This window comes from Pseudomassariella vexata, assembly GCF_002105095.1.
Source record: "Pseudomassariella vexata strain CBS 129021 chromosome Unknown BCR38scaffold_12, whole genome shotgun sequence".
Taxonomy (NCBI): domain Eukaryota; kingdom Fungi; phylum Ascomycota; class Sordariomycetes; order Amphisphaeriales; family Pseudomassariaceae; genus Pseudomassariella; species Pseudomassariella vexata.
This window is the reverse complement of record NW_024467967.1, coordinates 775,081-796,309: the sequence shown is the minus strand read 5'-3', so window position 1 is coordinate 796,309 and position 21,229 is coordinate 775,081. Positions and strand designations below refer to the sequence as shown.

General features: G+C 48.8%; 3 protein-coding genes and 1 non-coding gene across 4 annotated transcripts; all 4 read left to right on the top strand.

Annotated features, from left to right (window-relative positions):
- The first annotated feature begins 219 nt into the window (after positions 1-219).
- BCR38DRAFT_468047 (putative polyketide synthase) lies at positions 220-9,164 on the top strand. The gene is made up of 13 exons (XM_040862767.1): positions 220-1,103; positions 1,153-1,666; positions 1,722-1,845; positions 1,895-2,007; positions 2,066-2,603; positions 2,656-3,102; positions 3,165-5,320; positions 5,397-5,493; positions 5,544-5,569; positions 5,658-6,530; positions 6,580-6,864; positions 6,923-6,997; positions 7,050-9,164. Exons 1-13 carry the CDS (start codon positions 490-492, stop codon positions 8,754-8,756), a joined length of 7,569 nt encoding a protein of 2,522 aa, XP_040712556.1. The 5' UTR covers positions 220-489; the 3' UTR covers positions 8,757-9,164.
- Positions 9,165-11,975: 2,811 nt separating this feature from the next.
- BCR38DRAFT_54063 (cytochrome P450) lies at positions 11,976-14,296 on the top strand. Its single transcript, XM_040865454.1, has 6 exons — positions 11,976-12,343; positions 12,403-12,553; positions 12,621-12,680; positions 12,758-13,015; positions 13,072-13,437; positions 13,494-14,296. The coding sequence occupies exons 1-6, from the start codon at positions 12,245-12,247 to the stop codon at positions 14,093-14,095; spliced, it is 1,536 nt and encodes a 511-aa protein (XP_040712555.1). The 5' UTR covers positions 11,976-12,244; the 3' UTR covers positions 14,096-14,296.
- Positions 14,297-16,908: 2,612 nt separating this feature from the next.
- Positions 16,909-17,710, top strand: BCR38DRAFT_54059 (uncharacterized protein). Its single transcript, XM_040865453.1, has one exon. It carries the CDS (start codon positions 17,005-17,007, stop codon positions 17,428-17,430), a length of 426 nt encoding a protein of 141 aa, XP_040712554.1. The 5' UTR covers positions 16,909-17,004; the 3' UTR covers positions 17,431-17,710.
- Positions 17,711-17,778: 68 nt separating this feature from the next.
- On the top strand, positions 17,779-17,881 carry BCR38DRAFT_t283. The gene has a single exon. It is a non-coding gene; the product is annotated as a tRNA-Thr (tRNA).
- The last annotated feature ends 3,348 nt before the right edge of the window (positions 17,882-21,229 follow it).

Here is a 21,229-nt window from a genome sequence, read left to right as displayed (position 1 = left end):
AGCACATTTGTAAAGAGACAATTCCGAGGATGCTGCCGAGCTAATGACTTTCCAGAGTACTAATATCTCTGACGGTACAGTACGAGGTACATTGCTTATGTTCTCGAACCACAAATCGGCGACAAATCGGCGACTTTTCGGATGAATGGATCCATGGCCCACCCATGTTAGTAAACCGGACACTAAACTGTGAGTGCCTTCGAGTCGACACATCGGCATCTGTTACCAGACACGGGAAGAAAAGTTGGCTTAACTAAGATTCAACGATGCGGGGATCAGTTTTCTTCCATTGATAAGTCACGTCAAGTCTCCGTCTGTTAGAATTTCATGGTGACCATACACTGAGTGCCTGAAAATCACTTCATTGTTTCTTGAACTATCTCGCTTTCCCTGTTGTCTTTTCATCGCTTCGAAAATCATTCAGTGTGATTCACTGCTCTCCATTGAAATACATTCTCTCCAAGGCTTAGAATACACCATTCTAGCATCATGTCACCAGAAAATTCACCGCATGTAGACACACATGCTCATGAGACAATTTTGACCACTGGCGATGGCAGTCCTCCCGCAACAGAGAATCACTATCGAGAGGATGAGGGGCGGTGCCTGTACGAACCCATTGCCATCGTCGGCATGGCAATGAGGCTTCCGGGGCGTATCCATAACGGCGAAGATTTGTGGAATTTCTTGGTCAATAAAGAAAGTGCGTTGTGTGACGTGCCCACGGATCGGTTCAACATAGATGGATTCTACAATCCTTCCGGAAGCCCAGGTACAATCCCTGTTAAACAAGGTTACTATCTGGACGACGTGGAATTACCTCAATTTGACACTACTGTCTTCTCTATGCCGAGGACGGAGCTAGAACGTCTCGACCCGTTACAGCGTCAGGTATTGCAGGTTGCTCTCGAATGTCTCGAAAATTCAGGTGCCACCTCATGGCGCGGTAGCAACATGGGTTGCTATATTGGTCAATTCGGAGAAGACTGGGCCGACCTATTTGCTAGAGAGACGCAACACAGAGGAGGCTATCGCTGTACTAGTCTTGGGGACTTTGCAGTGGCGAACAGGATCTCATACGAATTTGATTTGCATGGTCCGAGGTATGACCCCCCTGCTCTGCTAGGTCGACATATCTAACAATGAATGTAGCATGACGGTCAAGACGGCGTGTTCATCATCACTGGTGTGTCTAGATCTTGCTTGCAGAGCGATCCAAAGTGGTCAATGTGATAGTGCTCTTGTGGGCGGGGCCAATCTGATCTTCTCGCCCACAACGTACCTAGCACTGAATGATCAAGGTGTCCTTTCACCTAATGGACAATGCAGGAGTTTTGATGCCAGCGCCGATGGTTACGCACGCGGTGAAGCAATAAACATGATACTTGTCAAGAAACTAAGCCATGCTCTTCGAGATAATGACACTGTTCGCGCTATTATACGCGGAACGGGCGTCAATGCTGATGGCAGAACCAATGGGCTACTCACTCCAAGTCCTACTGCGCAAGCTACTCTGATACGTCGTACGTATGAAGCCGCGGGGATCAAGGATCCATCACAGACAGCCATCATTGAATGTCACGGGACCGGGACTCCTGTCGGTGACCCAATCGAGACGGAAGCTATTGGAAGGTGCTTCGGCGATCAGGGAATCGTGATCACATCGGTAAATTTCTGGTTGATATCGCTTTGATTCACCTAGGCTAACCTTTACTTGTTAGGTGAAACCAAATCTAGGTCATTCTGAAGCTGCTGCTGGGTTGACAAGTTTGATTAAATCCGTCCTCACTTTGGAACGCCGCAAGGTCTTGCCTAACATAAATTTCACCAAAGCAAACCCCAACAGTAAGCCATGATATCCTCTCAACATGTATTATACTCACACTTCTACCAGTTTCCTTCGACAGGTACAAATTTCATGTACCAACTGACGTCGAAGATTGGCCCACGGGACGTGCAGAACGAATCGGCGTCAATTCATTCGGCATAGGGGGAGTTAACGCTCATGTACGTCTGACACAGGAAACACAATTTACACTTTTCGATTTGTCTGACCCAACCGCAGGTTATCCTGGAGTCGTTTCGACAGTTTCAGAGCACAGCCATCAACCCATGCAACGATCAGAAATCGAGAAATGGGGCGATTCATGACGAAGACCTGGCCAGCATTGACAATGTCTCCGGAAAACAAGTTCAAAACGCTAGTGGTGAGATAACTGAGCACCATATGTCAGAAAGTCTTCTGCTATTTTCAGCTTTCAGCAAGGAGTCACTCGCTGCGCAGATTGAGGCATATCGTGAATATGTGGACAGTCATGATGTCGCACTTGGCGATTTGGCCTACACATTAGCGAACAAGCGCGAACACAAGCCTCTCAGAGCCTTCATGGTAACGAACGGAACCCTAACGGAAGGTATCTCTGAAACTCACTCTACAGATCAATCTCGGCCTCGTTTAGTTTGGGTCTTCACCGGCCAAGGAGCCCAATGGCCAAGGATGGGCGCAGACTTGATGAAGTCCAATACTGTATTTCAGAGAACCATCCGAAAGCTCGATCGATACTTGCAGACCTTGGAACAATCACCACCCTGGACAATTGAAAGTAAGTCGAGTAGATGCCATGAGGGTACATATTGAGCTCATAATACCTACAGATGAGATCCTGAACGGCGAAGGTAGTCGCGTTTATGGCGCCGAGTTGGGACATCCGTTGTGTGTTGCATTACAGATTGCATTGGTCGATGTCCTACGGTCTTGGGGCATTGAACCCGATATCACTCTAGGCCATTCGTCAGGAGAGACAGCGGCTGCATATGCTTGTGGTGCATTGACTGCAGAGGCTGCTATATTCACGGCAACACGTCGAGGAATAAGCAACGTATCTTCTGAGCGCCAGGGATCTATGGCTGCAGTCGGCCTAGGATCAGATGAAGTACGGGAGTATTTGATCTCAGGTGTTGACATCGCTTGTGTAAACAGTCAGTCCAGCGTGACTTTATCTGGGGACACGGAGGCTGTGAAACAAGTACTGGATAATATCAAGGACCAGCGGCCAACAGCATTCACCCGCATGCTACGAGTCGAGAAGGCATTCCACTCCCGTGAGTACCATACTGATAAATTTTGGGATTCAGATCTTCACGCTAATACTTGTGGTGCCTAGATCATATGCGTGAATATGGACCATCTTACGAGGATCAATTGAGACAAGTCCGCAGTGTCGAGCCAAACGTGGCTTTTTATTCGTCTGTGACAGGAGAACGAATCAGAGGTCGAGGTGAGCTAGAAGGACCATATTGGCGGGCCAATATGGAGTGCCCTGTTCTCTTCGATACGGCTTTGCGTTCTGCACTTCGTGATGAATCCAATCCAGTTGTACTGCTTGAGATTGGACCTCACCCTGCATTAGCCGGACCAATTGGTCAGATTGTTAGAGACATGAATCGCTCAGATGTTCATATCGGTACCCTTACTAGGGGCAAAAACAGTCGGGAGAGCATTCTCCGTACCATTGGCCGCCTACACCAGTACTCAGTACCCATGGATCTTTCTCTCATTTGCTCACCAGGAGCAATGATACGGGACTTGCCATCCTATTCTTGGAATCAGGACACGATACATTGGGAAGAGCCCCGCGTGTCGCATGACTGGAGGTTCCGTGAACATGCCCCGCATGAGCTTCTTGGAAACAGAGTGACGGAAACGGCCAGCCAACCGACATGGAGAAAGGTTCTCACCCTCGAGGACACACTATGGTTGAACGGCCATGTGGTAAACGGTCAAGTTGTGTTCCCTGCTACTGGATACATTGCCATGATTGGTGAAGCGATACGGCAACTATCTGGTCAAACAACATACACATTGAAAAACGTCCAATTTACTTCAGCACGAGTCCTGGAGCTGGGAAAGGCAGTCGAGCTTGTCACCAGTTTAAATCCTACCGTTTCAGATACGTCTGATAGCTCGGTCTGGTGGGAATTCACTATCACTTCCTTCGACGGGACAGACTGGGTGAGGAATTGCTGCGGCGAGGCTACAGGATTGCCTGATAAGCCTCAGTGGCTTGACAGTATTGGCTCTCAAAATCTAACATTCCCCCGGTTGGTGGAAGGCGATAGTTGGTACGACGTTCTTAAACGAGTGGGATTCAATTACACGGGGCTGTTCCACGGGATAAAGTCTATATCAGCCGCCACCACATCTGCCGCAGCCAGGGCAACGATCGCAACGCAAGTGCCGGGGTCAGGTGACAATGAACAAACGACTTCATCATATACCTTGCATCCTGCAGTTCTCGACCAATGCCTACAACTTTTCATGGCGGCTGCGTCTGGCGGGCAACGAAGACGATTGAATTCCTTGGCCGTGCCAACCTTCATCGATGAGATCGTCATTTCTCCTTCCAGCCTCGACCTAGAAGCCACGGCAACAATCACCAATATGAGCAATGCTGGATCCTGGAAAGGAGACCTTGTAGCATATGGCAACTCTACGCCCGTCCTCACGCTGAAGGGTTTGAAGACCACTATTCTAACAAGGAACGTAACGGAAGATGGTGTGCCACTTTTTACGCACGTCGAGTGGAGTCCGCATAGCGACTTCGTGCGGCTTGTTGCTACCCAAGAGTCCCAGACTCCACGTTCGGTGGAGTGGCCCCTTCTAGAGGAGCTCACTACGCTGTGCATCTTCGATCACCTCGAGCAGATCACGATGCATGATAGCGGGGCGGATCATCTTCGCAAATTCCTAGATTGGATGCGTCTCCATGCAGATGGCTATCAATCCGGAGCAAACAAGCTGATTCCTACAGAGCTTGGTCTTCATAGCCTGAATCACAATCAGAGAATTGTCAGGATCCATGAAATCATGGCTCGTCTTTCAAGCTCGCCGCATGCTGTCTTCTCAGCTGCAGTTTACAATCTTTTTTCAGAAGCATCCGCTATTTTCGCTGGGACTATGCATGCCTTGCATGTCCTTCGTAAGGATGACATCCTGAGCAAGCTCTACGATGCAATGTCATTTGATTGGACTGACGCGATCCGACTTCTTGCCAACACCAATCCCCGGCTACGTATTCTGGAAATCGGTGCAGGTACTGGTGGCACTACAGCCAAGGTGCTGAAAGCCCTTCATTCTGAGTATGGAGAGCGTCTCTACAGCCTCTACTCCTATACTGACATCTCCGCTGGTTTTATGGCCGCGGCCAAAGAGAGATTTGCCAATGCTCAAGGTATGGAGTACAGTGTGCTAGATATTTCGAGAGATCCGGTCGAACAAGGGTTCTCGCCTGGTACTTACGACCTTATAATCGGAGCTAACGTAAGTGTTCCTCAGTGCTAAAGCACAGACTTTCTACAAGCAACCCAGATCTAGCATTAACAGCCAAACTCTCTAGGTTCTCCACGCAACCCCTTGCCTCAATACTACTTTGCGCAATGTGCACAGTCTGCTCAATCCTAATGGTCGACTATTTTTGGAAGAGCTCTGTCCAGGTAAGTCGACATACCATTCTCTGTTGTCGTATTTGGCTGACCATGCCCAGATTCTATGTTCATGAATTATATCATGGTGAGTATTCCGGCTGAATCATCCAGTCGCTGTCAAATTATTTTCATTGCGTTCGTCCTGTATATGTGCTGATATAATCGAACGCCAGGGCTATCTCCAAGGTTGGTGGCTGGGTGCGGACGACGGCCGTGTCAACGAGCCGTGGATTTCGCCAGCTCGTTGGGCCCCAGAGCTCCACGCTGCTGGGTTCCAAGAACTAGAGTCTGTTGTCTTAGACTCTCCAAAGCCCTTCCACCTTAGTGCAGGCCTGATTGTCTCGCCCGCGAATCAAACTAGCATTGTAAGGAAAATGGCACTACTCTGCCACTCCCTTGATGCACCTTACGTCACAGAAATGCGGGAGCGCCTTGAGGGGTTGGACGTAAATGTTTGCATCTGCATCTTCGGTCAGCCCTTGCCTGATTGCGATACAATTGCTCTCTTGGATCTTAAAGAACCAGTGTTACACAACATGTCCGGAGACTCCTTTGATATCATCAAGGAGTATTTGAAATCACATAAGCAAAGGCTGTTCTGGGTTGGTCAATCCTCTCAGATCAAATGCGAGGATCCAAGAGCGGCCATGGTGCTTGGACTTGCCAGAACAGCTCGCAACGAGTACTCTCGTGACTTCTTCACCATTGAAGTGGATAATGCGACGAGTCCCTCTACTGTCACAGAAGCCGTAGCCAACATTGTGCGAAGGCATTCGATTCGGCCGTCGAGTCTCAATGCACTAGATACGGACTATGAATACGCCATAGTAGGCGGGGAAATTCTCATCCCCCGGTTTCATTGGCAGACAGCCGCCTGTGCTATCGCAGAGGCTAGCGAAGGAAAAGACCATAAGGGTATGCTCAAACGGCTTACAATGACATCTCCCGGTCTGCTACACACCATGGAATGGACAGATGCGGCAATCCAAAGCCCAGGAAATGGTGAAATCCTTGTTGAGGTCAAAGCAGTTGGACTCAATTTTCGGGTTCGTAACCCTTTCATGAAAAGAAGAAAATCATACTGACGTTTCAAAGGATGTTGTTGTTGCGCTCGGTATTGTTGAAGGCGATCCGAGCGAAATGGGCTTTGAAGCTAGTGGAATCATTCAAGCGATGGGACCCGGAGTCGACCGCTTTTCTATTGGCGACAGAGTCATGTTTCTCAGTGATGGCTGCTTCACGACACATATGACCTTGACAGAGTCTGTGTGTATCAAGATGGACGACGCCATGAGTTTTATCCAGGCAGCTGCGGTACCTTGTGTTTATGCCACAGCTCTGATGGCGTTAGTTGACGTCTCACGTCTGCAACGTGGCCAGGCAAGTAATCATCGAGACATGGGCGTTTTTTCACAGCTAACCATTCACTAAATTTTAGTCCATTCTGATTCATGCGGCTTGTGGTGGTGTCGGCTTAGCAGCACTCCAGATAGCACAGATGATAGGTGCAGATGTTAGTCCCCCCCCCTTCCATAGTTTAGACAACTTATTGACCATCTGATCAGGTTTACTGCACAGTAGGCAGCGACAACAAACGTAGTCACCTGGTGGATAATTACGGCCTTGACCCGAGCCGAATTTTTTCATCCCGTGACTCATCATTTTTGACCTCATTGATGCACGCGACTGAGAATCGCGGTGTTGACGTGGTTTTGAATTCGCTGTCCGGCGATCTTCTTCACGCATCATGGAGGTGTGTCGCAGAATTCGGCATGATGGTTGAAATCGGAAAGCGGGATTTCCAAAGACGCGCGAAGCTATCCATGGAGACATTCGAGGCGAACAGGACATTTGTTGGCCTGGATCTCCGTGGACTATCCCAGTCACGCCCCAAAAAGGCAGCTGAGTTGCTGGAACGCTGTGCTGAGTTGATTCGCTCAGGGACCCTTAGGGGCCCACTTGTCTCTGAGATATTTCCTGCTTCAGAACTCCAAACTGCTTACAGGACCATGCAAGCGGCGAAGCATATTGGCAAGATAGTCATCGAGATGCCTCTTGACCCGTTTTCACTAGCCAGAGCGCATGGGTGTAAGCCAAGCAGCAATTCGCTCTTGTCCAGCATCGATCCGGTCTTTCGGCCAGATCGCAGTTATCTGCTTGTTGGTGGTCTTGGTGGCTTGGGTCGAGCTATTGCCACCTGGATGGTTGAGCGCGGTGCTCGAAACCTGGTGTTCCTATCTCGATCTGCCAATGAAACGCCTCGACTACAATGCTTTCTGGAAGATCTGCGATCACAAGGTTGCGAGGTGGCTTTGGTTGCCGGAAGCGTCAGCTGCAGGACAGACGTTGACATGGCCGTTGACACTGCCAACGCTATCCACCCGTTGGCCGGCGTTCTCAACTTATCCATGGTTCTTCGTGACGTCGAACTTTCTGATATGCATTTTGACGACTGGAACGCGGCTATCGACCCCAAGGTGAAAGGCACCTGGAACTTGCACAACGCCACATTGTCGTTGCCTCTGGATTTCTTCCTCCTGTTCTCGTCTCAGAGCGGCTTGATCGGCCTTTGGGGGCAGGCTAACTATGCGGCAGCCAACACCTATCTCGATGCCTTCGTACAATACCGACACCAGCATGATTTGGTGGCTTCTGTCATTGACGTGGGCGTCATGGGAGATGTCGGCTACGTAGCAGACAGTGACGATATTATGAACTCACTAGAACGAACTGGCATGTACATCCTGCGAGAACAGAACCTTCTCGAGGCCATTTCTTTGGCGCTAGCACGATCTCGGCCATTTACAACAACTGTTGCCGATAAGACCTCTCGAAACTTTGGACAAATTGTGATAGGGCTGAACACAACAGCACCTATATCATCTCCTTCGACACGAGTTGCCTGGAAGCGCGACGTTCGCATGAGCATTTATCACACACTGAGCCTGTCTGAAGAAACCATTCCAAATATTACTTCACCAGGAAGCATTCCTTTGAAGACACTTCTTGCTGCGGAGCTCTCTGAAGACGAACAGGTTGAGACCATAGCCAACGCCCTCGCTCGAACATTGGCAGATTTTTTGATCAAAGATGAAGCAGAAATGGCTACTGACCGTTCTCTCGAGTCCCTCGGTATGGACTCGCTCGTTGCCATGGAAATGAGGAATTGGATTCAGCAGCAGGTTGGAATCGAGATCAGCACTCTGACAATCAATCAGAGCCCTTCGCTAATCCATCTAGCCAAACATATCAGTCAAGTAATGAAATCTTGACGTAGGGGATGGAGACAGCTGTGTATATATATGGATGGATTACTATCATGGGAACTCTAATGTCTGGCGCATTTCATGGCTCTGCATCTCTTGGGGGAAGAATTGATTTCATGATCAGACTGCCATTCCACCTGCATTCCTGACCGAGGGCACGTAATGCACAATTCTCTTTATTGAGACTCTGATGCACCTGTCTATTTGAGACATCCGCGTATATGCCCTGTCACGTCATAGCACCGCTCACAGACCCCAGATCTTCGTCGTCTTACGTACCAGGAAGTGTATTCGAGTCTAGAGATCCTGCGGGGTAGATCGGTTCGGTACATGGGATTTGATCGTCCGCTGCTGCCTAAATTCTCAATAAATTCTGTATTTTACTCAAAGTCTACTGCAGCTCCTCAAAGTTATTGTTACGAATATGCACCCTTGAAAAAGAACAAAAATGTGTTGGCGCTGAAGAAGGCACACTGCGGGGCAAAGATCACTATTGCCAGCTGTCGACAGAATCGGGGTCTTGGCGGCGCGCATGGATCGCCTTGATCGTACTCACATCCACGATCTAAGGGAATATCAATTTGTTGTTGTATTTAACGTTGTGGCAGGCTCGTAAATCGAGGCCCGCGGACCTCCCTTGGGGTACCTGACGTGCTAGGCTAGAGTCTATGGTATACTGTTTCAGAGTCTCTGTCTACAGTCGACTTCCTTGATCCCCGTTTTTGTGAGCCTCGTCTATCTGGCAATTTCTTCGCCCTAGGGCTGGTGTTCTTAGGTCCTCCTGTCCTCGCCGGTCAGGGCAGTGTGGCCTGGTTGTTCTGTCTGATTATGTCATTTGTGTAGTGCTACAGACCTAACAGCCGGGTCGTGTTGTTCTCTAACGTGTTCGGTGCGGGCTTCTGTCCCGCGCACGCTTGTGCTCCTTGCCCGAATTCAGCGGGGGCATATTTCACTATAGAATCTCGTCACATCGAGAAGCGTCTTGAAGGCCGCTGGGGTCCTCATGATCCATCCCCAGTACTCCATATGGTCTCTCTAAGTCACGAGCTCAGGGACCGGTGGCGTCTCTGCAGGTTCCGCATCCTTTGCCTGTACCGGTGGTCTTGGCCAGGCTTCTATCGTCTTCTTTGCCTCTGCACAGAATACGATGTGTTCTATCGTTTTGAGACGGCGGCAGGAGCAGCGTAGTTTCGCGTCTTGATGGTCGAATTTTCTGTGGTACCAGGCAAAATCTCCGTGTCCCGTCCTCATTGCCAGATACCTGTGCAGTGCTCTCCTTGTCAGCATGTTCAGCTCCTCGGGCTAAGGGAATATCAATGAGGAAATTAATGGATATATTAGGGACGGATTTCCTGATTGCATGGACAGTCATCTCCTCAGTGATTAATCCACGCATCTATCTCAGCTATAGGTGAAGCATTCAATACGCTTTAACGACTACACTTGTGAACTAGTCCAAGACTATTTCAATTACTGTACTGTACTGTACTGTACTCTTTGCTCAGCGCAGTTGTTCTCTTGACTAGCACATCCTGTTAGCATTTGTTCACCTAGCACTTAACTATATGTACTCCAGGGTTATCTGAGAAACCCCGATAGTACTGTATAGCCTTTACACTATATTCCTTGAAGAATAGCATCGTCTCGAGTGCTGCAAAATCTTTGTTTTCTTCTTCGCTACATAATTGAAATTAACAATCTGTCAATCGAGGTCAAAAACCAAAGAAGTGTACGGTGCTGTAAGGGCAACTTGGAAATCTCAACGGTACACCAGCTGTACGATAATGACAATTGTATGTACTGTACCAGAGGCTTTCTGGTATTTGAATGGATTTCCCTGTAAGCTGAACATCGAGTGGCGCCTTCCACGGACCACTTGTTGTGCTGCAAGATAATACATAACGATCTTCCAGAAAAGTGCCCTGATATTATCGTTGTTCCGTTTGTGGGACCCTTCAATTAAGCTCATCAGTAGTGGCCACTGCCAATGACCACAGCACTACATCATCTATAAGAAAACACAGTCAGCCAGATTGTGTACAATACCGAGATTGTCTATTTCACTAGAAATCCTACCCAGCACGTGTCCGCATAATAAGCGAATATCTGATATAGTAGAGTTTCTAGTCATAACCCAAAGTCAGTTCATCAATCTATCGAACAAGTTATTTTCGTTACAGTATTCGAGCAGCTAGCTTATCAACCGATCCTACGAGAACAGTACTGGATAGGATATTCGTTATATGTGATACGTGATATATTCTATTTCTGTCAACGTTCGGGAATATACTATCTACTCTTGACATCACTACGTGTGTGATAGTAATTGCATAGTAGCTTACTGTCACTGTCACGGTCTATGACCGGTATGTGGCCTCTGCGACGCCTTCGGCCAGAAAGACCCACGGAAATCTCTGAATAAGCTTCACTCCGACAGCACTTGGACCCACGGAAATCTCTGAGTAAGCTTCACTCCTCGAAGATTCCTGAAACGACGAGACGGGAGGACAGAAGGATAAAAGGGAGAAGGGTTCACCACACTGAATGTATCTAATGTTTTTCTCTTCATAGATGGATAGTACTCGTAGAGTAGGCTAGGCTAATTGCATCGACATTACCCTTGACCCTTACACTTACACATACTTAACTATTACTGCCTTATTATAAAGCCAAATCCCCCCACCCCCTTCCCTAAAAATCTATTACTGTAACGTCTCCACCTGCTCTCAGGGTAATTAGGGAGGAATCCGGGAGTTTTACAGTATGTACTATTACTAAAGCACTTAATTTATAAACTAGTATAGAAGTATTACGTAATATGATTAGCTTATAGTAATATGTGAGAAATATCAGATTTTATTATAAGTAGATTCAATATTATTAGAGAGCAGAAAAGTAGGGATATTAGTAGTTAAACTTCTTCATTATCCTTCTGGTTCTTATTAATAAGATAGTATGACTAAGGCAAACAGTATCAAACACAAGTTCTAGTAGCCGGCCTTACTAGAGAATATACTAAGTATTGATATATAATAACTGAATAATATTCAGTATATTTAGTATAAACGAGGAAACCTAGAGTGTGTAATAAACGACGGAAAGGGAGCGAAGCACGTGTTATTACTAACAGTGGACAGTAAAAATAACCGGCATCTAGTTTAGTAAAAGTTATTGCAGCGAGAACGTTCCGATGCGTTTTTTTTTTCTTCAAAAAGTCGCCGAGCCGATGAAACACAGCGGGACCTGAGGGGCGGGGGATTCGCCTTAAGTCGCCGATTTGTCGCCGAGTAAGGGCTCGTAAATTCAGCGACGAACAGACTTGAAGGGCAGTTGAACAATAGCAGACCTCCCCTTCAATTAAGCAGAAAGCTAAATATATTAAGGACTGATGAGTCCATCTTAATAAAGATTCTTTGTTCGACAAATATCATCACTTGGTTACGCAGAACGTTGTTAGCTCTTATCCCAAAAGACCTCAAGTGGTGCAATTCATTATGTTCGGGCCAGGGGTGATCAACGAAAAAGTACATCCGTCCACATATTTAAGTTCTCAGGATGTGATCATGGTCGTTTTGGCTGGTGCCACTACTCTTGTACGTTCAAATCCTCAATTCATGAATAGCTGTCGACGAAGGCTGATCGAATTATCTAGTTAATTTACTGGATTTCCTATTGTGTCTTTTTTCATCCCTTGGCGAGATACCCCGGGCCGCTGCTGGCCAAGTTCACCAATTTATATGGTGCATATCATGCTTGGAAAGGCGATATACATATAGACATACTCCGATGTCATTGTAAATTCGGTACGTCTTTGAGGCGTAATCGCGCGCGCATGCAAGAATCAACACTGATCGACTACTAAAATTGTAGGTGTTTATGTACGATATGCCCCTAACCGTATATTGATTAACTCTCCACAAGCTCTGCACGGTAGGCTTACCCCCACGTGTTTATCGAAAGCTCTGAATTGAGACAAACAGTTCATTGATTTGCAAGTCTTGATGCAGATATCTACGGACATGGAGCTCATGTCAGAAAATTTGACGGATACAAGATCTTGTCATCCCACGCATTAAATACATTAACTCTTTCAAACAAAGTCCAACACGCACGCCGAAGACGAGTCATCAGCCAGGCTTTCTCTGAAAGTAGTCTACGCATGTTCGAGAGTCTTATTGTCTCCAAGCTTGATAACTTTTGCCAAATAATTCGTGGAACTTCACTAGAAGGAGAATGGACGGTTTCTCAAGATATGGCTGAAAATTGTATGTGTGGTTCACTGCGAATAACATCAATTCGTGGACTTAACTAACCGCTCTAGTCAACCGTCTCTCATTCGACCTGATGACAGCTTTGTCATTCAATCTAGACTATCGCACTATGGAAGACCCCCGACATCGCCCCGTAATGCAGGCCATTGAATGTTCGAACATACGGCTTAGCGTGCTATGGCAGGCACCTGCATTATCCCTCTGCCGCCTAGATCGCATGCTCATGCGAGATTCATCGAAGGCAGCTCAAACCTTTGTGGTATTTCTTCGAGATCTGCTCAAGTCACGATTGCGGCAAGATGAATCAAACAATAGGGATATTTTTTCTTTTCTGCAGAAATGCGAAGATCCCGAGACAGGTGACAAATTGAGCATCAAAGAGTTAAGCGCAGAAACTGCGACATTCATTGTAGCTGGTAAGATTACGCAAAATCGACGCTAGTCAAGGTTCTAACGATTTGGGGCATGTTAGGTAGTGATACTTCCTCGACGGCCATGGCAGCACTGATCCATTATCTGGCGGGCTCGGCTCGCTCTTATGATCGAGTTACAGAAGAGGTCAGGTCAACTTTTGCCTCACTAGATGAGATTAGACTCGGCAAGAAGATCAATTCCTGTGTGTTTTTACGTGCTTGTCTTGACGAAGCGCTGCGGTTGTCGCCACCAGGTGGTGGTCCGCTTTGGCGTTTAGTTGAAAACGACGGTACCACTATTGGGGATACTTTCTTCCCAGGTGGCTGTGAGGTTGGCGCAGGGGTCTACGCAATGCAGAATAGCCCGGATAATTGGGAAAATCCCACGAGCTTCAGGCCTGAACGGTGGCTTGAGAAAGGAGTCAATCGGCCCTATTTTCCATTCAACATAGGGCCCAGGAGTTGTGTGGGGAAGCCACTGGCTGTTGCTCAGATCCTGTTGACCATTGCTCGTTTGTGCTGGGAATTTGATTTTCGAAGAGCAGACGCCGGCGTCCCTGTTGGCATGAGGGACGATGAGGAGCCAAGCCAATATGTTCTCAAAGACCACATCACGGGGCAGAAAACAGGCCCTCTGCTATGCTTCTGCCCCAGATTTTGATTACCAGATTATGTTCTATTGGCGCATCATTAGTTACAAGATTACTGTCCTGTATGACCAGACTCTGGCACTATACAGCGCATGCAGAGCTGACAAAGATTGTGATGACCGCTTACATCCAGCATGTTTCACTGTACGCACCAACTTTGCACTAAGTTGTTACGAGCCACGACAGCTATTGTCACTACTACTATGGGGAAAGGAGAGACCAAAAAAAAACCAAGTTAAATTGCTAGTTGTAACCCTTTAATGTTACGTATGGACGCTGGTTCTAACGAAAATCCCGAACAGAACCTTCATATTAAGTCCAGTAACATCCTCAATCCTAGCCAAGAGTTCCACTGGACAGCTTCCATGACACTGTGCCCATCAAATCCCAGCTTCGGTTTTCCGTCGTGATTGAGAGAAATTTTCTGTTGGCCGCGCTGAACCGCTGACGAAATGACTCAGCAATTCTGGGAACCCCGTTCCTATTATTGTATCAGACAACGAAACTGCCACCCGTACTCGTTCACTGCCCAATTTCAATAGTATGAGCGAGACAGACATAACTCCCAGACAACCGACCGGATATGGTGTTTTTTTTTAATATATGAGGTTGGATCATAGATTGAGGTCATCACGTAGCAGTCTACTAAAAATTAGTAAACATCCGATACCGCACGTGTGCGTCTTTGGCTATAAGCTGCTGGAAAGGCGTGTGCTTCTTCTGCTCCATTTTCCTTGCCATATCGAAGACTGTCGAGCCCAAGGCTACACACCTGCTTCTGCGCCTTGTCGGCCACTCGCGCATGGCTAGCTCAGAGCTCCAACAGGATTGTCCCGTCCTTCTAGGGTATTTGGTGTGTGCCGCGGAGGAAGTAAAGGTCGTCCGCGCTCGTGAGCCCTGCAATGAGGCACGTCTGTCCTACTCGCCGCACGCACGGCTCCGGCTTCAGCTTCTTGTCTACCATATGGATCGCGCGATGAGCTAACTGGTTTAGCAGCGCGCACCTCTGGGTCAGAGCCTGCTGACAGCTATTTTTCGATGCCGTGGCCGCATGCGCCGTCGCGCAGGATGCTGGGAAGATCGGCCGGCATACAAGGGATGTCGGAGAGCGCTCGAGAGGCTTCTGCCATCTTTTGCCGTTTGTGCATTTCGAGGTCGGCGTGGGCTTGGCTGGGTAGATGCTGTTCTGTTGGATTTCGTCGTACATACACGCGTGCTGGCATTAGTCGCAGACCACGAACCGGTGGTTGAACAGGCCGACAGGTGGATCAGGGGATGCCATATTTCAGCAATAATAGATTACGATGCAAAGTTGCTGGTATAACCGACTACGGGTCCGAGATCTGCAAGAGGGAAAGGTTCAAACTATCATGCTTTCATGATTTGACTGCCCTGGCGTTGGCGTTGGCGCCGTTGGCTTCGTTCTTGGCATTGTCCCGATCGCTCCGCTGCTAACTCCACTATAAGGTAGCCAAAAGCTTCCCTGCGTCCCCTGTCAGCTAGCGCTACTCGCCGGCCAATATGATATCCTACTTTAGCAAGGCCGAATTAGTATACGTGACAATGCCGCAGAAGCATACAACATAGATCACCGGCCTGGAGTGGATCAGAACATTTAATTGATTTTATTCTGAGCTATCGAGAAATGTTCTTAAGCGTTGAAGTTGAACTGCTCGCCAGAGGTTCGGATTTCTCGTCCGCGGGCCGTGGAAAGGACTCCGTTGGGATGGGCTTGGACAGCTGACTGGACCAGTTTTGGTACAAAAAGGTAAAATCTGGGCTTCTATTTTTCTCTTTGATTTTTCTCTTTCGGTTTTCTCCCTTATTATTTTCCCCCTTTTTTACTGGTTCCATAACTCTCAGTAGTGTCGTCAGTCGAACTAGCCTCAATACTATCCTGTGGTGTGCCTTTCAAGCTTATAAAATGGCTGATCTGACATCGAGCTTTCGGGTGACCTTTGCGGATTGACCTAAGGTACTAGTCACGACAAGCCCCAAGACAACAAGCCCCACCCTCCCCCCTGCCGGCCAGTGTCATACAAAAACCTCGAATCCCTTCACCTGCGTCGTGCCAACCCGCTACGTTGAGATCTAACAAGTTGCGTCTAGGCTTCTTCCTGAATAATGTCCAAGAGTTTCCTAGGTCCGCGAGAGCGTGTCGCCGCTTCCTTGCGCGATCCTCCTCGGTCGCCAAACCTCTGACGAAAACCTGCCCAGGTCCTTTTTGCACCAGGCGTGGCATGCCGACTACACCAACGCTTTCGAGCCACGGCTCAAACTTACGAGGTGGTCACAGGCCGCCGCGCTATTGACAAGTCCTTCGCAATTGGCGCACTGGGTTCCAGTGCCCCGATGGTTCCGTTGAGGTCGCTATATGTCGCGAAAACTTGCAGGGGGCCACGACAATAGAGCTGGCGCGCCAGAAGCACACGCGCCAAGCCAGTACTCCTCTGCCGGGTCCTGGAGTTGCGAGTTCGACATATGCTAGGCGCCGGCGCCATAGTTGCTAACGCTCAAAGTAGATTTCCCGGCTCGAGGCTGTCCTCCAGAACGGCTTCCTCTCTGCTCGGTAGCGACTAAGTTCACCTACGGGTGCGCATCGATTTCCCAGAGACCCCCACCGGGTTCTGACCAGCACCGGTGGCACCAGGGAGCACGAGACCCTCGCTGGTTGACTAGCTACGATCTCCTCGATATGCAAATTCGATACGCACCGCGCCGACCGCATTCCCAACGATGGCACAGGCTACAAGCCCGACCATCGGCAATCGGGCTCCCTCCCTGTCCTTGAGACGTACGACCGAGCCTAGACACTACGACTCGCCGACACGTTGAAGTCGGTGATATTTCCCCGGACCTGCACATATAAATTCAGCCAGATCACTACTCGCAGTGCGGTCCGTAGACCTTTCGGTACTTGATGCTTATCAGCCAAATGCCGTGCGACACACTCGCACTTTGGCTGCAATGCGTATTGGTACTTGCTGCAGAGGACGGCCTGTTCAGGATTATTGGCTATGAGTCCCAAACCTGCCAGCCGACTTTGCAGTTCCTCTGGACTCAGCCGAGACCATCGCGGCCGCGCCGCTCTTCAGTCCTCGTCAGCCATGGCAGTCGTTACTTGAGCAAGTTCGGCATTAGCATACTACGGATGCATCTCGTCACGACAACAGGCCAGAGGATTGTTGCTTGTGCATACTTTCATATTGATGGATTTTTCCTTCCTCGACGGGGAGGCAAGCTATGCTGGGGAACGCGTCTGGGATCAGTGAAGAATAGATCTCACGAGCAATCGCAAGCCAATCATGCTGGGAGCTTGAAAGGAATGTGCTTCCCAGAACTTTGATTTGGGCAACGGCTCAACTCCTCCAACACTCTGTTGAGTTGATGAATGACTTCACTACATTGTATCGTTTCCCGTGCATGGCTTGTTCAGAAACTTCGGTGCGGGGCTTGTTCAGAAACTTCGGTGCGGGGCTTGTTCAGAAACTTCGGTGCGGATGCATTTCATTCCTTCGCGGGCGCATGGACCAAACAAAGATTGATCCAACTCAGATCATCGAGACTTGTTGGTCTCGAGGATCGCCCCGCGTGATGAGCGATCACTGCACCCTTTTAAAAGAATACTCATCAATTTCAATGATTGACACACAAAGGACAAATGCGAAAACTGCGAGCAGAATAAGATGCTGAAGTCGGCTGGTGTAGTTGGTCACTTTGCTGGTAGATAAGTCCCGACCCAAGTCTCACCCACTTGGGTCGGTGACGAGTCGCGGGTTCGAATCCCGCAGCTGACACACAAGGGGGTTTAGTCAACCCTTACGGCGCGCTGTGTAACGGGGATACCACACGTCTCACAATATAATAGTCAGGTAGTGCAAAGGGTAGCTAGAAGTAGGCCAGTGTATGGGTGCGTATACTGCAAGACTGATTCTTGAAGAATCTAAACTAGGTGCGAGCGTCTCGAGTTCTCCTCTTAAGCTGGGCGGTTCCGGGGTTCTACCGGATCGGGGGGCGAATCCCTCCCGACTCAGCTTGTCAGCTGAGACCGGCCCGCCACAACGGCTCTTTCCTTACACTTATTCGCACCTGACACGGTTCGAGATACGATTAAGTTTTCTATAGCGACAGGTCGACTATAGCTAACAGCAAGAGTAACAGACAGTTAAGGATAAGAAAAGACAAAAATATATATAATAGTAGGGACACCTCTAAAGTATACTAACTAACCTAGCAGGTCACGCTTCAGTCGCCGAGGATAGGACTCTGAGCACTTAGAGGAATTAACTTCAAGCAGAACGCTAGTGTTACGAACCGTTGGCCCTGAACCAACATTACAGGCCCGTTGGCAGGCCAGGTGGATACAGACGCTAGGATCACCCCACATCGGAGAAAGGAAAGGACCGACAGGTCACGTGACTTACCAGGGTGGATAGCTTGGATAGCTAACATATTCAACATATCCAAGTGGGGATCAGTGAAGGAGAGATGGATATATAAAATATTAAATACGCCATAGGTGTTAACCCTCGGTACCTCTACAAGTACTCCCTTAAGGGGCTATAGATGATATAGCGGGCCTTAAGCCGCGTCGGGCGGTTATACAGGTAAACTTGTAGCCAAACGACTACTAAACCTCCTGTCCCTCCCTAAGTCTGTGCTACAACCCCTGCCTGAACTACCGATAAGTGTGGTAATGTGGCACTTAAATTCGTCCTCAGGGGTGGGATGCTGCTGATGTGCAGAAGATGCTCGACTATTTTTTGTCGCGACAAGTCGTAGTATCTGCTAATTGGGGTTCTCGTCGAGCGTATACATCTCAACCATACGCTCAAGTGGATAGACCGTAACGTGGTCTAGACGCTCGCATGAATCGCGGCGAGAGGGCGTGCTGCGCGCCTTCTATCGTGAGGGGACGGGTTCGCCGACGAGCGTTATCGGATAGGCGAGGTCCGATAAGGGGTCGGATTAACGATTCGAATTCCTAAACTGCACCAATCTCCCTATTATCGCTAGGTAGGCGAAGTCAACAAGGTGGGCAGCGTGTAAGGAAAGAGCCGTTGTGGCGGGCCGGTCTCAGCTGACAAGCTGAGTCGGGAGGGATTCGCCCCCCGATCCGGTAGAACCCCGGAACCGCCCAGCTTAAGAGGAGAACTCGAGACGCTCGCACCTAGTTTAGATTCTTCAAGAATCAGTCTTGCAATATACGCACCCATACACTGGCCTACTTCTAGCTACCCTTTGCACTACCTGACTATTATATTGTGAGACGTGTGGTATCCTCGTTACAATAAGCCACAGTGGCTTGTAGCACCTATGCAGCGAGTAGGCTCCAGTGGCGCGCTGGCTCCCCCCAGCGGGGCTTGGGACTGTATAAATAGGCTACTGTGACCCCTCCAACTTAGGGAGGGGCAGCGATTGTCACGACCTGGGTTGCATCGCATTGGTAGAGACCTCGATTAGGTGCTATCGACGAAGATTCTACTCTAAGGAGCGAAGGAAAGAAGATCACAAACTTAGGTTTGAGGAAGCGCGACTAAGTCGTCCACGCTTGGCGGGGCTCCTGCAGGGGTTATGATTGGCTTCCCATCTGGCACTGCCATGGCAGGTGTTCCAGCTGTAAGTCACCTGGTTGTAGTGAGTCTGCGAGGGTTGACCTTCACACCATTTATCAGTGAAGGAGGGAATGGATATATAAGGGACAGGACTCCCAGGCATTTCATAGATAGACAGTCTCTACTTCAGTGATCAATCTAAGCATCAATCTAACCCATTGGTGAGGCAAACTGCCTTGACGACTCTATTCCCAGTTACCCCAAAGCACTATACTCCATACGTCAGACCCCGATATTATTGCTTGAGGACTCCGCAGCAGGACTTACTTACTAGCACAAACCCTTACAGACTCTTTAGTGGTTTACGCAGCTAGACTATTAGAGGTTTCGTTACAACACGGTACAACAAAAGACGGACTATTTGACGTCGGCAGTATCTGAAGTAGTGCACGCGGTTGTGAAGGTCAACCCTCACAGACTCACTACAACCAGGTGACTTACAGCTGGAACACCTGCCATGGCAGTGCCAGATGGGAAGCCAATCATAACCCCTGTAGGAGCCCCGCCAAGCGTGGACGACTTAGTCGCGCTCCCTCAAACCTAAGTTGTCATCTTCTTTCCTTCGCTCCTTAGAGTAGAATCTTCGTCGATAGCACCTAATCGAGGTCTCTACCAATGCGATGCAACCCAGGTCGTGACAAATGGGGCCATTAGATCCTTCATGGATACTATTGGTCCTAACTGGATATGTTGGATCATTTCATATCCAAATGATCCATCCTTGTAAGTCACGTGACTTGTGATCCTTGTACTAGCTGGCTTCTCCTGCAGCTAGCCACTCCTGTGTGACTTTCCCCTCCTTCTTTGTCCTGTATCCACTGGGCCTGCCATCGGGCCTGTTGCGTTGGTTAGAATCGTAGATTCGTAACACGTGTCTCCCACTAGTAACGTCTCCAACGTACGCACGATCCGTTCGTTGATTTCCTTCCAAGGTGCATTACGTAAGAGCAAGCGCTCTCTCGGTTAGAAGTCTGACATATCCATGTCTATTATTGTCTCGATTACTCGATAGTCGGATCCGTGGTCTGCATCCGCGGTAATACAGTGCGCTACTTGCCTTGCTAAGCTGCTGCTAGCCAACACCAGATCAATCGTCGTCGCCGAAGCACCCTTCTCCCACGTCTTCGTCCCTCGCGGTAGAAGACTCTGTAAAGAGCAGTCGCTCATCAGGTCGATAATCGCATTTGCCTCTCCTTGCCTAGCCAACGTCACATCCTCTCCTCCCCACAATTGATCGTGCTGATTGAAATCTCCAACCAGCATGACATCTACAACTTCTCCTCGTCCCCTTTACGCGTTGTTAACTACCGCGCGCAGTAGATCACACGCATCCCGAAGAGCTTCCTGATCGGTTAGCGGAATATACGCCGAGACTACCAGCACTTTCCTGTCTCCTATTCTAATCATCACCCCCGTCATGTCCGGTGACGCGATCGACATCTGCTCTGCTTCCAGCTCCTTCTTTACCCCCAGTATGCTCCGAATTGTCCATCTCCCTTCCCTGCTCTCGGTTGGGACCAGCTTTGTCCA

Bases quoted from the DNA above. Each gene is read 5' to 3' on its own strand.
- BCR38DRAFT_468047 (XM_040862767.1), top strand. From the start codon at position 490: ATGTCACCAGAAAATTCACCGCATGTAGACACACATGCTCATGAGACA. The intron at 1,667-1,721 runs GTAAATTTCTGG...TTTACTTGTTAG, and splicing joins AGGGAATCGTGATCACATCG to GTGAAACCAAATCTAGGTCA. The intron at 6,998-7,049 runs GTTAGTCCCCCC...CCATCTGATCAG, and splicing joins CACAGATGATAGGTGCAGAT to GTTTACTGCACAGTAGGCAG.
- BCR38DRAFT_54059 (XM_040865453.1), top strand. From the start codon at position 17,005: ATGCTTATCAGCCAAATGCCGTGCGACACACTCGCACTTTGGCTGCAA.
- BCR38DRAFT_54063 (XM_040865454.1), top strand. From the start codon at position 12,245: ATGTTCGGGCCAGGGGTGATCAACGAAAAAGTACATCCGTCCACATAT. The intron at 12,681-12,757 runs GTAGGCTTACCC...GTCTTGATGCAG, and splicing joins CTCTCCACAAGCTCTGCACG to ATATCTACGGACATGGAGCT. The intron at 13,016-13,071 runs GTATGTGTGGTT...TAACCGCTCTAG, and splicing joins TCAAGATATGGCTGAAAATT to TCAACCGTCTCTCATTCGAC.